This window comes from Lissotriton vulgaris, chromosome 2_1, assembly GCF_964263255.1.
Source record: "Lissotriton vulgaris chromosome 2_1, aLisVul1.2, whole genome shotgun sequence".
Taxonomy (NCBI): Eukaryota; Metazoa; Chordata; class Amphibia; order Caudata; family Salamandridae; genus Lissotriton; species Lissotriton vulgaris.
The window spans coordinates 1,100,168,334-1,100,185,425 of record NC_141687.1 but is presented as its reverse complement, the minus strand read 5'-3'; the positions used below and the strand labels follow the sequence as shown (position 1 = coordinate 1,100,185,425).

At 43.4% G+C, this 17,092-nt stretch overlaps 1 protein-coding gene across 1 annotated transcript in view; it reads left to right on the top strand.

Moving 5' to 3' along the window:
• Positions 1–1,197: 1,197 nt before the first annotated feature.
• The window catches only part of LOC147731656 (indolethylamine N-methyltransferase-like), a 55,214-nt gene continuing 39,319 nt past the window's right edge, over positions 1,198–17,092 (top strand). Inside the window, exon 1 of the mRNA XM_086956795.1 lies at positions 1,198–1,406. Coding sequence (XP_086812921.1) covers positions 1,259–1,406 — 148 coding nt within the window. The 5' untranslated portion in view covers positions 1,198–1,258. The remainder of the gene's footprint in view (positions 1,407–17,092) is intronic.

Genomic DNA, 17,092 nt, shown 5'->3' with positions numbered 1-17,092 from the left:
GACAGAGCACAGACTATTCAGTTACAAGTTGGGCTGTGCCCAGCTCTGCAGACCTAATCCTTATATATTGTGTGCCTGTCTGTGAGGAATTCACAAATTAGAACAGTCATTTACACCCAGTCATGTGACCCAGGAGAGGCTGCAGGCACCAATTGGCTAAGGGCAGGAAAATGCCAAATTTCTAAAAAGAGGCATTTTCAAAATTTTAATTTAAAATATGACTTTATCGTTAACAAGGATTTTATATTACAATTTCAAACATGCCAAACATATAATGCTTATCTGTCTTCAGTCAAATGTTACCACTTATTAAATGTAATAAGTCAAACCAATGCTATCTGATGGGACAGATAAATCTCCCAGTAGTGAAAAATGAATTTAGGAGTTTTTTCCCTACCAGGACATGTAAAACTTAAATGTACAGGTTCAACCTTTTAATTGCAATGCACCATGTCATATGGCCTACCTTAGGGGTGACCTTTATGCAATAAAAGGGGAGTTTAAGGTTTGGCAAAGGGTTTATATTGCCAAGTCAAATTGGCAGTTTAAAACTCGATTCAGGCTGCAATGGCATACCTGGGACATATTTTAAGGGGCTACTTAGGTGGGTGCCACAATATGTGCTACGGGCCCTTTAGCAGCATTTAATTTATAGGCCTTGGGCATATGGCATTCCAATCTTCAAGGGACTTACAAGCAAATTAAATATGCCAATCATGTGTAAATCATGTTTATGATAGTAAACCCAAGCACTTTAGCACTGGTCAGCAGTGATAAAGTGCACAGAGTCCTACGGTCAACAAACACAAATTTCAACAGACAGATGGAGGTAAGTAGGTAAATAATTGCGGGAAGACTACCCTAAGGCAGACAGGTCTAACAATTAGTATGTAGAAGCCACATTGTTTAGCACTTCCCTATTCTGTACATCCCATGGCGCCTAACATTTTCTTGAATAGACCTCTCTTGAGTAATAAATTAAAAGCAGGCAACGGATCAGGAGGCTGCACTGAAGCCAGTGAAAAATACACAACAAATATGAATAAATAAGCATTGCCAGCATGCCCACAAGCCAATAGTTAAGAAAGCTGACTCACTTCTGAGAAATGAAAACGGATATACCGAAGAGCTGAAGATTCAAAGGCTGTGTGCACATGATATATAAACCCCTAGAACATTCCACCAGAGAAACTTCACTTTGGAGAAAGTGTCTGTGAAATCATCAAAGAATCAGAACAGAGTATTTACAGCAGTGAAAATGGCAACAGGATTAACTTTGAAAAACCTTTATGAGAAATGTTTTGATGCAGAAAGCAATATTTCAACATATTTCATGCCAAACTCTGAGTTTAGGCATGATGCATTCACAGAGCGAGGAAACTTCTTTGCCAGCATCTTCAGTTCAGGTACGTTCAGTGTTTTCCCCACATTTTTCCTGCTTATGATCAATGATTTGAAGTGTATAGTAAGTATCTACAGTTTTTGAAAGAAAAAGATCAGTACTGAAAAATATGTTCATTGATAACGTTATTAAATAACTGATATTAAGGCCACAAGCCCCTTTTTTGGGGGTGAATCACCCCACAGGAAAAGGGTTTTACAAGACATAGGGCCAGATGTACAAGTCTTGCATTTTGCAACTTGCAATTTTGCGTCTCTTTGCGATTCGCAATTTGTGACTCGCAAAATGCAATGTACAACAGTGTCTCAGACACTGTTTGCAATTCCGAATGGGGTCGTAAATTGCATGCCTCATCAATATTCATGAGGCAAGCGCAATTTATGACTCCATTGGAGATGGCTAGCACTCCCAGGGATGGTGGTCTGCTGGGGTCAGCAGACCTCAATGTCTGGGACTGCTTTTTAAATAAAAAAGTTTTTTTTTAATGCAGCTAGTTTTCCTTAAAGGAAAATGGGATGCATATATAAAAGAAAAATGAATCTTTTCAGTTTCATTTCTTTAAGAGTGGCAGTGGTCCCTGGGACCACTGCCAGCTCCTAAAAAATATGTTCTCACACACTCACAAAGGGGAAGAGGTCCCCTGGGGACCCTTTCCTGTTTGCTAGTGAATTACCACCTACTTGAAGTAGGTGGTAAACTGCAAGAGTTTTGGGGCCACAAATGTGGTCGCAAAACAATAGTACATGTCAGTGAGTCTTGCTATTGGGAAGGGACCCCCCTTGTTTCCGAAAAAATTATACACATTTCCAATGACCAATTACAGTGCCAGGAAAATGTTTCTGCAGTCCAAATCGGTTCCAAAAGGCATTCTGACAGCCCGAGTCTTTTGGAACCAAATCGTACAGCTCTATGGACATGGTTCCCGAACAAGCGAGTATCATGACTGATTTGCACAGCTGTTATGATATGGTCAGCCGACATGAAATGGCTGTTGGAATGTGTCTTTGGGGGCCTGTTGCGGGCCCCCTTCACCCAGAGGGATCCGATTGTGGCCCGTGTGGGTACCCAACGGACCCTTCTTCCCAGCCGTGCACAATGTGGCAGGCACCAAGTCAATGCGAGTCCAACCGAACGATGTTGGGAAGCATCATGATCAGTCGTTCGGACTCGCACAACCCAATCGTTTAAAAAGCTTTCCGGGCGACATCATAATCAGGCCCCTGGTCTTAAACATGCAATATGGGGAGAAATGTTTCATATCTCTTCGTATTTTGCTCTTTCCACTTGTGCTGCATTCTCCTGCACACCTAGAAACAGCCAATTGTCTGTAAAGATTGTTTATGTGTAGTAAGGCGTCTCTTCCTGAATGGTTCACTAATAGAATATTGACAGAAAATATTTTTTCTTACAGAAATATCGTGACCAAAATATCGATGTCAAAAATATCGACTTCCTATACTTATAATGGTTAATACAAAACTATTGGGAACAACTATTGATTTAATTAATATCGTACTGTTAAATATTGTTTTTTTAATATATATAGAATAATTTAATAAATATTAAATATAATACATTGTAATATTAATACATATATATAGATATTTAATATATATTTTATCAAATATAACATATGCATTTAATTTAAAAAAGTAAACAGAAATATATAATAATTAATATATACATTTACATATATCTACTTAAAACAATTATTAAACTAAGACATTTTTATTCATATTATTATTTCACTTTTTTTTAATAATATAAAAATATAACAAAAAAATATATCCCATTAACATTAAATCTTTAAATAACAAACCATTCTAATTAAATAAAAAATTAAACTACTTACTAATCTTACAAAATTGTAACAATTATTTTACACATTAAAAACATAATAAATTAGAAATATTTTAAATAATAAAAACATAATAATATAGATTAATGCAATTCAAAATAAATCATGAAATATAATATTTAATACATATACTATTGAACTACCTTTTAAACAAAACGACACACAATATTATAGTAAATATATATTAAATGTTCTAATCCCACTTTACACAATGCAAAAATAATAAATCGAACCAAAACTTATATATCTCCGTCCAGTAAATACAACAGTAATGAAAGTGTTGGATTGTGGATAGAAGGTATTTACTATACCCATTTCAGCCAAAACAACAATAAACATCTATTGGAGTGCAGATGGGAAAATGTACTATTCCCACTCCAAACAGTACAACAGTTGGGAAAATGTTGGCTAGTGGAGGGGTACAATTTACCATTCCCACTCCAGTCAGTAACACAGTAGTGAAAGTGTTGGATGGTAGAGGGGACCAGTTTACTATTCTCACTCCAATCAGTACAACAGTTGGGAAAGTGTTAGATAGCGGAGGGGTGAAATTTACTATTCCCCTCCAGCCAGCACAATAGTAGGGAAAGTGTCGGATTCCGAAGAAGTAAAATTTACCATTCCCACTCCAGTCTAAGCAACATGAAAAAGAAACAAAATATCTTGAATAAAAGAAAATTATTCATAAAACAAAGTAAATAATCAAAAATATAAATATGTTGTGAAAAAAAGTACAAATATATTTAATATCAAAAATGTTAAAAAAGTAAAACATATTACAATGTTAATACATGTCAGAAGTTCAGACTCCTCACCCTTTACCCCTAGTAACCCGACAACCAGCACATAACATTTTTTAATTAAACAATAAACATAATTATCAAATATTTGATTAAAATAAATTAACAACTGATTGTCAATTGATTAAAAATAAATTACTTCCCAACCTTTACCCATATAAACCTCAAAACGCACACCAAAGAAAATGAAATTAGACAATTTAGATAATTATCAATTAATTAATTAATAGTAAATAAAAACTAATTATAACTTAATTAAAAATAAATGACTTCCCACCCTTTACTCGAAGAACCCCACAACCTCTACTTGAAAAGAAATTACACAATTATCATAATTAATTATTAATAAAATAATGTTAATTAACTAATTATTAATTAATTAAAAAATATTACTTCCTACCCTTTACCCTATAAACCCACAACCCGCATCTAAAAAAAAACAGACAATGAACATAATTAATAAATTTTAATTAACTAAATATTAATTCATTAAAAATAAATTAATTCCCACCCTTTACCCCAATAAATAATATAAAATAAAAAATGTTCATTAATGTATTATAATTAAATTACTTCCCACCCTTGACCCCTCTAATAAAAATCACCTAATTTCATTAAATTAAATGTATTACCTATTAAAAAGTTAACAAACTTTTAAAATATCCTAAACAATAATTATACAAAAAATTAACGCTGTGCTCCACCACTTTTCTTGCAAATAAATATGACCCATAGTTTAGCAATGAACTTCTAACAATGTTGTCTCTAAATTGTAAACTTCACTCAACCCTATTTTAGATTCTTGAATTCTATTATAGTTTTCAATTGCCTAGAGTCCAGCATATTTCCTAAATGCAATTATAATCAACATCTTCATTTTTAGTTTGCACTTTTGTCACAGAATGATTGTTGTAAACCAAAAATTCTATAAGAAGTGTATATTCTTCCAATCTTTGGATTATTTGCTTTCCAAAAATTCTGGGATTAGTGAAATTTACAAAAGAAATTTGCTACAAACGGTAACTTGAGCTCCTGTTGGTACGGTAAGTGTTATTATGATAAAGGATCTTATCCAATAGGCAGTGTGCTATTTTGTATTATGTCTGTCTCAGGGGGAGGGTATTAAAGAATATTTCTTTTTGAAACACTGTGGGCATATTAGCAAGAACCTCGTTCAAATTATCGTCGTTTTAAAATGGCGATAATGGGCTTGCTAATATGCGTTATAGAATTCCAATAGAAGCCTAGGTTAGACATCCTGCACATCTTACCTGGGCTTCTATTGGAATTCTATAACACACATTAGCAAGCTGTTTATCTCCATTTTAGCGGCAGTTTCCTGACACTAAAATGGCGATAATTTTAACGAGGCTCTTGATAATATGCCCCTTACTTTTTCCGCCACCTCTCCTCGTCTCCACTTCTCTTCTCTTCCTGACTCCAGTCCGTAAAAAGCTGCAGGGAGCACCCAGGCACACAGGCTGCCCTGAGCCAATCACAATGCTGCAATGCAGCATTGTGATTATTCTGAGCGCCGTGGATCGGCCCTCAGAGGGGGACAGAGAGCCTGTGCATATTCCCCACTAGGCTGTGCATTACAGCATGGTGGAGAATATACAAAGTGTGCATTAATGTTTGGCTGGGGTAAGATGCTAGCCAAGCAGTCATGCGCACAAACCACTTCCAATCCCTGAGCGACAAGCTCGCCCTAACACAGCCATGCAGTAGCGAAAAATAATGTTGTTTATTTTTCTCTTTTTCACTGCTCTAAGAGTAGTGGGGCGACCCTCTTCCGTCTTAGCAGAGGAGCGGCCACTGACATGGCTAACACTTTTCAACACTCAAACTATCGATACTAGTGCTTTGAAAGTGATTTTTTGTTTTGGGAGTTGGTGGTTTTACTATTATTTTCATTATGTTGTGATTACTGTTTGGATGAAATTTTTGATATATTGATGAATTGTCCAGTAATTGTATATACGCTAGAGGCCGGAGTCTGCCTGACTCCAAGATGGCCGTACCTTAAACGAGCTCCCGGTGCCGGCCGTAATAAAATCCTTAAATATCCTCCAAATGTCTATGTGCTCAGCAGTAAGTCACTCACTGAGGGACAATACCCCTAGGCATCCTAAACCATCTCTCTTGAGCACAACTTGACATCAGAGGTAGTCAGAAGTGACTGGTTCCCGTTGTGGCATACAAGATCACCGGTTCTGGTGGACGAAATGTCCGTTACCTGCTCTCTGTAGGCTAGCGGAGCCCTGCCTTTCCTGACTGCCTGGTGGATGCTCCCGGGAGAAGTCGATTGAAGTGTTGGCCGGAGCCATGCGAGGGATCCCGACGGGCCCCTTTTATGTGCTGCAACTGGATAGCGGGTGTTGCATGGGCGAGGGGAGATGGACTACGCTCAACTGAGGTGAGCCACCAGACAACCAAGGAGCCACCTGGCACCTCAAATATCGTTGCAGGGGAGCCGGTGCCTCGAGCCCACACTCCTGCTCCTGCGATGTGCATGATGACCCCACTGGGCAAGGCCTAGACAAGCAGGGCCTACTATTACTAAGGAGATCCCCGGGCCTGCTGGTTTTTGTCTGGGAGAGTCTAACCCACCACAGAATAGAGTGGGGGCCTGAGGCATTTATAAACACACCGAGCTGCTTGGACAATATATAATATTAATGCCAAATTAGCATAGGGGTCTCATTGGCTGCTGGGTACCAGACTGCGAATACCTGGTTGGACAGGCAGAGAAAAGGCACAGGACTGCCACCGCTCCTCTGACCCTCACGCCATGCAAAAGCCAGATAAGAACAAGCCTAAATTAAGCTTCAATCAACGCCGATCGCAGAGGGTGTGAGACAAAGATGATACTGTTCAGGACAAGACAGACGAGGCCTCTGGAGGTGAGCAAGAAGCCGACATAAAACAATTGCTAATAAATATGAAGCAATGCCTAGCTACTACAGATGGGAAGATTGACTTTCTCTCTTATCGCATGGACCTGATGTCCAAAACAATAGATAAACATACGGAACAACTTGATGTAGTTGAAAGGTGCATCAAGGATGTAGAGGATACCTGTGAACAAACCACTGAAAGTCATAAAAAGCAGAGAAAGCACTGGTAGCCCTACAGAGCAAGACCAAGGACCTGGAGGTGCGCTTCCGGCGTAACAACCTACGCATAGTTGGCCTCGCAGAATCAATGACTACTGGTAATTTTGAGACTTTTACTGAGAACCTTCTAACTGGGCTACTAGGCCGGGATACTTTCTCGGATATGTTTATTTTGGAGCGTGCCCACCAGTCATTTGCCCCACGGCCGATACCAGGGGCACTTCTGCATCCAATCATAGCGAGAATACTTAACTATCATGACAGGGATGCTGCCCTGTGCCATGCAAGGGAGATTAAGACACTTAACTATGAAGGCTCCGAAATATTACTGTATCCAGATTTTACTCCACAGGTGCAGGAAGCCAATTTGCCCCTGTAAAGAGGAAGCACTGTGAGATTAATATGGAATATGCTCTGCTATAACCAGAGCAAATGCAAGTAATTGTGGAGGGTAAGCCAATAATTTACACAGACCTGAACAGTCTTCAAGAACTGATAAAAAAAGGTGGACGCCGCGAAGAAATGAAATGCTGACACCAGCGGCCTGGATGAGCAGGATGAATAATAACAGCCAACAGGTTCAACTGTCGACGGATCCTTAGAATAACTCGCAGATATTGGTGAATAACCCACTGCCTACAGGTCTTGCAGACTTTTTGCCTTGCATACTTCTGGAACATCCAAAAACTTAGAAACAGTATATAATCGTAAGGGCTGGAAAAGTAACTGTGAATATTATGGAACTAGGCAACAATAGATCTGCCATCCCTGCAAGAGTATCAAGATATTCAAAGCTAATTGCTGTAGAAGAGACAGGACAAGAATATGAACACTTAACATTATCGTTTTAATGCAACAGTGAAGACATGGCACTCACCCCCCTTGAGTACATACTATCCGTTTACTTTGGTTGGAATGCTTCAAGTTTTTCTTTCCTTTATCTTTCCTTACTCTTTACTTTTTTCTGAAAATGTTCTAAAGTGGCCGAATCGAGGGGGTCTCTTGTTGAGAGAAGAGGCGTGGGTGGGAATGGATGGCAAGTATTGGGATTTAATGTTGTTGTATTGCAGTTGTTGGCAGAAATGACACCCACAAAGGGGAACGTACTTGACCAAGCAAGACAAAAGTAGACCTAATGGGTGACATGACTGACATCGCCGGCCCAGCACAGAGGCATGGGGTCACATTAAGGTTCCTTACATAGAACGTGCGTGGCCTTAACGACCACCGTAAGATATGCAAAGTGGTAGCATACCTCCAATGGCATAATATAGATGTGGCTATGCTGTAAAAAACACAACTGGCCCCTCAAACTATTCTCATATCGCAGCGCAGAATGAAGGGAGACTGTCTGGCAGCCAGGTTTACTTTGCATGCCCACGGAGTGTTGCTGTGGGCGACACGGAACTCTGACATTACACGCAACATGATACCTTCTGGTACAGATGGCAGAGGAGTGATTGCCAATTGCCAGCAGGGGCACTTTGAAGCCTTGCTGATAGGGGTATATGGCCCTAACGATGATGACCCTCATTTTTATCAATCGCTACAAAGCAAAACGATTGCATATGCTCATATATTGCACTTGTGGGGCGGTTTTCCAATTGTGTACTGTCTCCAGCGATTGGCGGGTCCAAAGGCCCCCAAGCAAAATTGCAGTGGCAGCTCGTGCCATTCATGCCATAGCAGAAGCAGGTGGATGCCTGGCGCCACAGTAACCCCGAAGGCAGAAAATATACACATTATTACACAGTCTATGATATTCAGACGCAAATCGATTATTGGTTAATATCCTGCTCCCAGTTGCCATACATGGAGTCCTGCGTGCACCTTCCCAGGACTTACTCTGACTATTTCCAACTGGCCCCTCAAACTATTCTCATATCGCAGCGCAGAATGAAGGGAGACTGTCTGGCAGCCAGGTTTACTTTGCATGCCCACGGAGTGTTGCTGGGGGCGACACGGAACTCTGGCATTACACGCAACATGATACCTTCTGGTACAGATGGCAGAGGAGTGATTGCCAATTGCCAGCAGGGGCACTTTGAAGCCTTTCTGATAGGGGTATATGGCCCTAACGACGATGACCCTCATTTTTATCAATTGCTACAAAGCAAAACGATTGCATATGCTCATATATTGCACTTGTGGGGCGGTGATTCCAATTGTGTACTGTCTCCAGAGCTTGGCGGGTCCAAAGGCCCCCATGCAAAATCGCAGTGGCAGCTCGTGCCATTCATGCCATAGCAGAAGCAGGTGGACGCCTGGCGCCACAGTAACCCCGAAGGCAGAAAATATACACATTATTACACAGTCTATGATATTCAGACGCAAATCGATTATTGGTTAATATCCTGCTCCCTGTTGCCATACATGGAGTCCTGCGTGCACCTTCCCAGGACTTACCCTGACTATTACCAAGAGCAGCTTACCATATGAGTTCTAGATATGCACACGAAAACGACACTGTGGAGTTTCCCACAATATTTACTTCTCAAGTGAATGTTCTCAATATCTTGTGAAGAAATAGCGCAAGCAGTTGACGAATACTTTAACATTAATACAGAAAGTGTTGCAAAAATGTCTACACTCTGGGAGGCCTTCAAGGTAAATATACGCGGTATCACCATCTCCAAGCATGGGGTGTATTATGCTTCATTAGGGAACAATGTCATAAGCTGGAAGGGGAGCTGAAAACAGTTTAAAAAGTGAAATCCTAGGCTGCAGGCACAGATTAAAACTACTTTAGAAGAATATAATGAGCTAGCCCAATCTGAACTTTTGCATCTGGGAAAGTATGCTACAGCCTGGGTGTACGGGGAGGGTGAGTGACCTAGTGCCATGCTGGTAGCCCTAACTCAACCACATAGGACTGCAAATGAAGTGCACAGCGAGCAAGATAAAGGAGGCGAACCCATTATTGGATCGGCATCAGTAGTTGATAGATTCCATTAATATTAGTCTGACCTCTATACATCTCGCCCCACCGCGTCAGAGGCAGACATGCTCGATTACCTAGCTCATATTAAAATGAGATGGCTCACGGTTGAAGATACGGAGCTCCTGATGGCCCCTCTTTGCCCTACAGAAATAACTGCAGTGCTCAAGAGATGCCCAATGAGAAGGCTCCCAGAGCTGACGGCCTCACGGTAGCCTTCTACAAGGAATATCAAGATGAACTGATTCCCCCACTTATTCAATCTGTATGAGAAGATGGCCCGAGAGGGAACTGTGCCTTCCACAATGCGTCAGGTGCTGCTTATAGCAAAAAGGATACTAGAGAAGCCAGAAGAGCACTGCTCTTCCTACCGACCCCTGACGTTACTCAACATGGATACAAAACTGTTTGCCAAAATCCTGGTGAATAGACTGGCCCCCCTGCTCCCACATATTGTTGGCCCAGACTAGTTCTGGGTTTATTCCTGGATGAACCCTGACCAGTAACCTTAGAACACTGTTCGGCGCAATCACCTTAATAGATACAGAGTATCTAGCAGCAGCAGCGACTCTGAAAAGGAGTTTGATTTAGTAGAAAGGCCCTTTATGTGTAGGTACGCTGCAGCAAGTGGGAGTTGGAGAGGTCTATATTAAATTGATACGAGTTCTATATTTAAATCTCATGGTGCTCATCTACAGGAATGGGATTCTCTCTTCTCCCTTAACTGTTAAGCGTGGTACCCGACAGGGTTGCCCGCTTTACCCGCTTTTATACATTCTGGTTGCAGAACCACTGGCGTGCGCCCTGCACGATTACCGCTCTCACCATAATTAGGCATAAGGTTTCCTAATTACAAAATAATTATATCGGCCTACGCTGCTGGCACAATACTATACGTCAGAGTACCTGAACACATACGACCACCAATACTATCTGAAGTAGTATGATTTGGTGGTTACTCAGAATTAAAAGTTAACTGCGAGAAATTGCTGATATTCCCGCTTACACCAGTTACTACTCCCTCCCCGACTGAATTTCCACTGGAATGGGCCAGCGAACCGGTGAGATATCTGGGAATACAAGTGTACACTGACCCTGCTGTAGTGATTAGAGAAAACTATGGTAAAGCAATACACTGCTTAGCAGAAGCAATAGAACATTAGATACGGCTGCCCCTCTCGCTGCTGGGCCACATAGCACTAATGAAAATGATAATCCTCCCCAGGTTTCTTTTTTGTTTGCCAACATACCATTTCTGCTACCAAAATCGGTGTTTTAGTACGCTGTGCTCGCTCATGATTCGCCTTGCTTGGGCTGGGAAACAACGCGGGTGGGTTAGAGCATGCTGACATTCCCCCACACACTGGGCGGATTAGATGTTCCCGACTTGGAAATATATCATACAGCTGTGCAAATTATGCATACATACTACTGGATTCATGGGCTGCTGGATATCCTTCACTTACACCTAGGGTGCTTGGCTGCTGTCCAACAACGCTTCTACGCTCCCTCCTGGCTGCGGCAAAACATAAACTTAGAACACTGGCCGCAGTAGGCACTATGTTACCTATTACAAAGAACAGCTATTATTCACCAAGACTACCTACAGAATGGTGCACTTGCCTCCCGTGGAGTGCAGAAGGAACAGTCTGTGAGCTTTAGAACCGTCAGGGCCTCATTTATGAGGCTATGCGTCACTTTTACGCCGCTGGTGCGTCACTTTTTGTGACGCACCAGTGGTGCAAAAAATGCGCCTTGTTATGCCATATTTACAAAGTGACGCATCTATGTAGATGTGTCACTTTGTAAACCTCTGCGCCACATTATACTTGCTCCAGGTATAATGTATACAAGGGGGGCGTTTTGACGCAAGAAAGGGTCATGAAAGTGACGCAGTGAAATCTATGAGATTTCACTGCGTCATTTCATGGCCACTAATGCGTCAAAATCTTACGCCTGCTTCATGGCAGGCGTAAAACTGACGTAGGCACTAACAACATGGGACTTGCCCAGGTGAAATTACACTTTGCTGGAGTTGCGTCACTTTTGTGCCACACTCCAGCAATTCATCACTTTTGCGCCTACAGATACGTCCGAAATACGGACGTATCTGTAACTTCTTGCGACATATTATGAATATGACGCATCAATCATGTCGCAAGGAGTGCGCACTGAGAAGTGACGCATCTATGCTTTCATGCAGCGATGCGTCATTTCTCATAAATGAGGCCCGCGAAATTTAATATCATGGGCGGTTTGCTGAGGCCCTGGAAGGAGTTTCTAGAACCAATTTCTGCAAATACGCTAAGCATCAAATACGCAAATACGCAGAGCACACCAATCGCTTTGCACGCAGCTAGGGGCAGAGAGAACAGAAAAATTAGAAATAGCTCCCTTGACTTACCTGTTACAAGCAACTTCCCCAGCACACGGAACTTCCACACTATACAAGTTAATGCGTCATACAGATGACGCAGTCGGCAAAAAAGCCCAGCAAGAATGATAGACTTAAACATACCGATCACAGACAAACAATGGAGGCATTGCTGCTCGGTTACTAAATCTGTACCACAAAACAGCAAGCATTGACTGGTGCACTTTAAAAACCTCAAAAGAGTGTATTATGCCTCATACTGATTTTATAGATACGGTTTGCGAGAAGACAATAGATGTATGCACTGCAGCATGGAGGGGACTGGATTTGCATATTTAGCCTGGTTTTGCCAGAAGAGGCAGGCATATTGGATGAGGGTGATAGCAGAGCTGCAAGGAATGTTAGGACAGCCAGTACCAGAATCCCAAATGCTAGCCTTACTGGTAGGTAAAGTAGGTACGTTTATTATGCATGATTAATTAGAACCGTTGCATTCAGAACATTAAAGGTAAATTTCAAAAATATTGCATGAATAAAACAATTTAAGATAAAATACAAGGTTAAAAATGCTTTGGTTTTGTGTTTAAAAGACATGAAATTGTTACATCTGTGTTAGCCTGCGGGCGCAGACATGAAGGCCTCTGTAAAGTCAATTATGGAAACTTTCTTGGTTTTCCAGTGATGTGGTCCAGATCTACATCTTCGACTCTCTTACTGGGACTGGACACCGGGATCCCCAATCAGGATCGGAAACTAGTGGCAGTAGGTCTGTTGGTGGCCAAAAGACGAGTAGCAATGTAGCATATGTAGCATAAGTGGCCCAGTGCCGACAATTGCAGAATGGCAAGCAGACATGATCTACTGCGATATGAACACAGATAACTACAATGCACTGAGGCTGATTCGTAGTAGACCTCGGAATACTCGGAGGCTGTTTCAAACCAACGATTGTAAGGCGAGCAACTAGAACGCTACATCCCTCATCAAGTTTGATCTTGAAGATAAACCAAAGTCATTAAAGTCTAGCAAACAAAGTCCGCCAACGTTCGGTTGGGCTTTGGATTTGGGCGGATATCATATTGATGACCGCAAGAGTCTCGTCCCATCCGCGGGCTGGGACGACTTTCACCTGCCGCTCTTTGATCATGGCTGGTGGTGCCAGGCATCGTCGTTGTTATCAGACTGGATGGCGTGCCGGCATCCGATTCCTGCTCAGTATCATTGCGTGTTGTCACAGAGAGTTCTGACTGCTCACCCATAGGCTGGTCTCTCGTCGTGCCCAGGACTTCCTTAAACCACAAGATGTTCTCGTCACAGTTTCGCCACCCTTCTCGGCCGTGACTGCCATCCCACTTGTTGACGTCAGTACCCACACACCTGGTTCATAGGGGGTTCGGAACTTCCCTGTGCTCCACCGGTTTCTGATCAGCACTGAGCATTCCGGCTGTAGGATACGGGTCTTCGCCTTGCGCCTTCTGCTTGCCTTGTCATTGGTGTTGTGTCTTCTCTCTTGGATTATCGCTGGATCATAATAGTTCTGCTTCCAGTACTCGGCCCTTGGGAGTAAGTCTCTACGAGGCCCGGCAAGCATTAGCGACAACGGGGATGTTTGGGTAGTGCAGTGAGGCGTACTGCGGTAGTCTCTCAGGAATTGCTGCAATGCGTATTCGGGGTATGTGCCATCAGCCTTGGCGACCCGTAACACTTTATTGATGGTTCGCATAAATCGTTCCACTTCGCCGTTTGCCTGTGGCCATTGTGGAGTTACTCGATGGTGCTTGATCCCGAGACGTGCCACAAAATCTCTGAACTCGCTGCCTTCAAATGGAGGCCCATTGTCGGTTTTGATGATGTGCGGGATACCAAAGAGGGCGAAAGATTTGTCTAGCACTGGCTGGAGGTTGATAAATGACGTAGACGGGAGCACTTCCACGATGGGATACTTTGTGTAGCTGTCTACAATGACTGCCGCTACTCTTCCATCTGGGAAGCTCCCAAAATCAAGGCTAAGCCATGCCCATGGTGACGGAGCTGGCTCTTCGGTAATAATAGGTGCTGGTACTTCAGTGTTTCCAGTGAGTGGCACCCTCTGCAGTTGCGCACTGTGGATTCGACGTGGTCTTCCAGGTCTGATAACCATACTTTTCGCCTCATACAGGACTTCATCCGCCCTATACCCTGATGTCCCTCGTGGGCAAGGATTGTTGCTCGTTCCTGCAAGCTGTGTGGCAGTACAATCCGTGAGCCCCTCAGGATGATTCCGTCTTCCGTTGAGCTTAGCTCGTTCCTCACCTTCCAGATTTTCCAAGGCGATTTCGATCAGATTCACTCCACCCCGGATGTCGTGAAGGAAACGGTCCCACGATCCTCCTTTCAGCGCATTTTACACTCGTTGGAGGCATACGTCTTTCTCAAGGTGTTCTTTTACTTCTTCCAAAGACAATGCCCTGGGGCATGTCCACTGTGACACCATGTTGATGAATTCTTCAGTTTGCTTCTTTTGTTCCGTGCTTGTCGCCGTCTCTGCCGTCGGGTGGCGTGACAGGAAGTCTGTCGGATTCTTGGCACCGGGCCGATACACCAACTCCATCTGATAATGTTGTAGTGGAAGGAGCGGTTGATGGTCGGTTACTACTCTAAACGAGTTTCCACTTACGTAGAGGTGGAAGTGATTGCAGGCCCATTTAATAGCGAGGGCTTCCCGCTCTATTTGGGAGTAGCGAGTCTCAGTTGCAGTGAGTGATTTGCTCGCAAACGCAAGGGGAACCCATGTTCCTGGTTCTGTCTCCTGGGTCAACAGCGCCCCTAGACGAACCGGACTAGCATCGACAATTAGCTCCGTTGGACGAGAGGTGTCAAAGTACGCCATCGTCGTGCTGTCCAGCAGTGCCGTCTTTATCTGTTTGAATGCCTTTTCCTCATCGGCTGCCCACTTCCAGGGATTTTCCTTCTTCGTTAAGTTGCATAGAGGTTCAGCGATGGTTGCAGGTTTGGGATAAAACGACCGCAGTACGTCGCCATTCCCAAGAAGCTCCTCACCTCTGACACAGTTTTTGGCGCAGGAGCAAGATGTATTGCCTGGGACTTACGGGGATATACCTTGACCCCATCAGCACTAAAGACGTATCCAAAGAAATCGATGGATCGCTGGAAGAATTGGTATTTGTCCTTATGGAGTGTTACTCCATGCTCAGCTAATCGCCGGAGGGTGGCTCGTAATCGTCTGTGATGCTCCTCAATTGTTTTGGAATGTATCAAGATATCGTCACTTACATTCAAGATTCCACCAAAACCAGATAGTATGTCCCTCACTGTGTTCTGAAATATTTCCGCGGCTGAGGAAATTCCACAGTTGAGCCTTTTGTAACGCCTGAGCCCTAGATGTGTTGAGAAAGTTGTTATTTATCTGCTCTCCTCCGCCAGTGTGAGTTGGAGATAGCCGGCATCTAGATCCAGCTTTGAGAACCATTGAGCACCGTTGAGATCTGCTAGGATGTCCTCTACAGTCGGGGTTAGATGTCTCTCCCCTTTGATCGCCTGGTTTGGCATCCTCATGTCAATGCATATTCGGATCTTGCCTGGTTGCTTCAGCTTTTTGGCAATCAACATGGGTGACACCCAGGGGGTAGGGCCTGTCACTTTTTCAATGACCCCTTGCCATTCGAGCTCTTGGAGTTCTTGCTCAACCAAAGGCCGTAGATGAAATGGAATCCGACGGTGCCTCAATGCTATCGGTTGTACAGCCTTGTCAATGTGTAGCTTTACGGGTGGTCCACGTATCCTTCCTAGTCCTTTGAACAGCTGTGGGAACATTTCTAAGATGTCATCAGCCTGTAGTAGTCTGATTGCGTTTGCAAAAGCTATGAGGTGGAGGTCTTCTGCGGTGTGACTCCCGACTAGTATGTCCGCCTCTCAATTCACGACATGGAATACTGTCGTCACTTCGTGCTCTTCCGCTTTCACCCGCACCGTCATTTTCCCTTTCAGAGGGAGTGGTGTTGTGCTGCCATTTGTTAAGATCTTGATCTTTGATGAAGAGAGAGTTGGCCTCGGGTTCAGTCTTTTGTAGTGCTGTGACCCCATCACGTTGACGGTTGCACCGGAGTCGATTAGGCCGGTTACCTTGGATCCATCAATTTCGATGTTGCATTTCGGCTGTGGTCGCCGTTTCCTCTTGAGATCACTGGCGAAAGACACAAAATAGCACTCTTCTTCTTCATCGGAGGATGAGTCATCTGGCCGTTGGGAACTGCGAGTGGGGCCTCTGGATGACCGTGGCGTCGCGGATTCTTCTAGAGTCAGGTTTCTCACTGCCCCTGTTGGTGGTTTTCTTGCTGCGGCACCTCTTCCTCGTGAGCCTCCCCGGCACATGCTTGCAAAATGATTCAGAATTCTTCATTTCGAGCATGACTTGCCCTTGGCCGGGCAGCTGTCCGGGGGATGTTATTCTTTCCCGCACCACCCGCACGACGCCCGGCGTGCGGTCCTTGTTGGTCATTTTCCTCTGCCTCCGCGGGACGAAGTTTGAACAGCATCCGCTCTCTTCCACCTTGACGTTGGTTAATTGATCCTGGTGTGACGTGAGCACTGCTTCCATCGCCCTT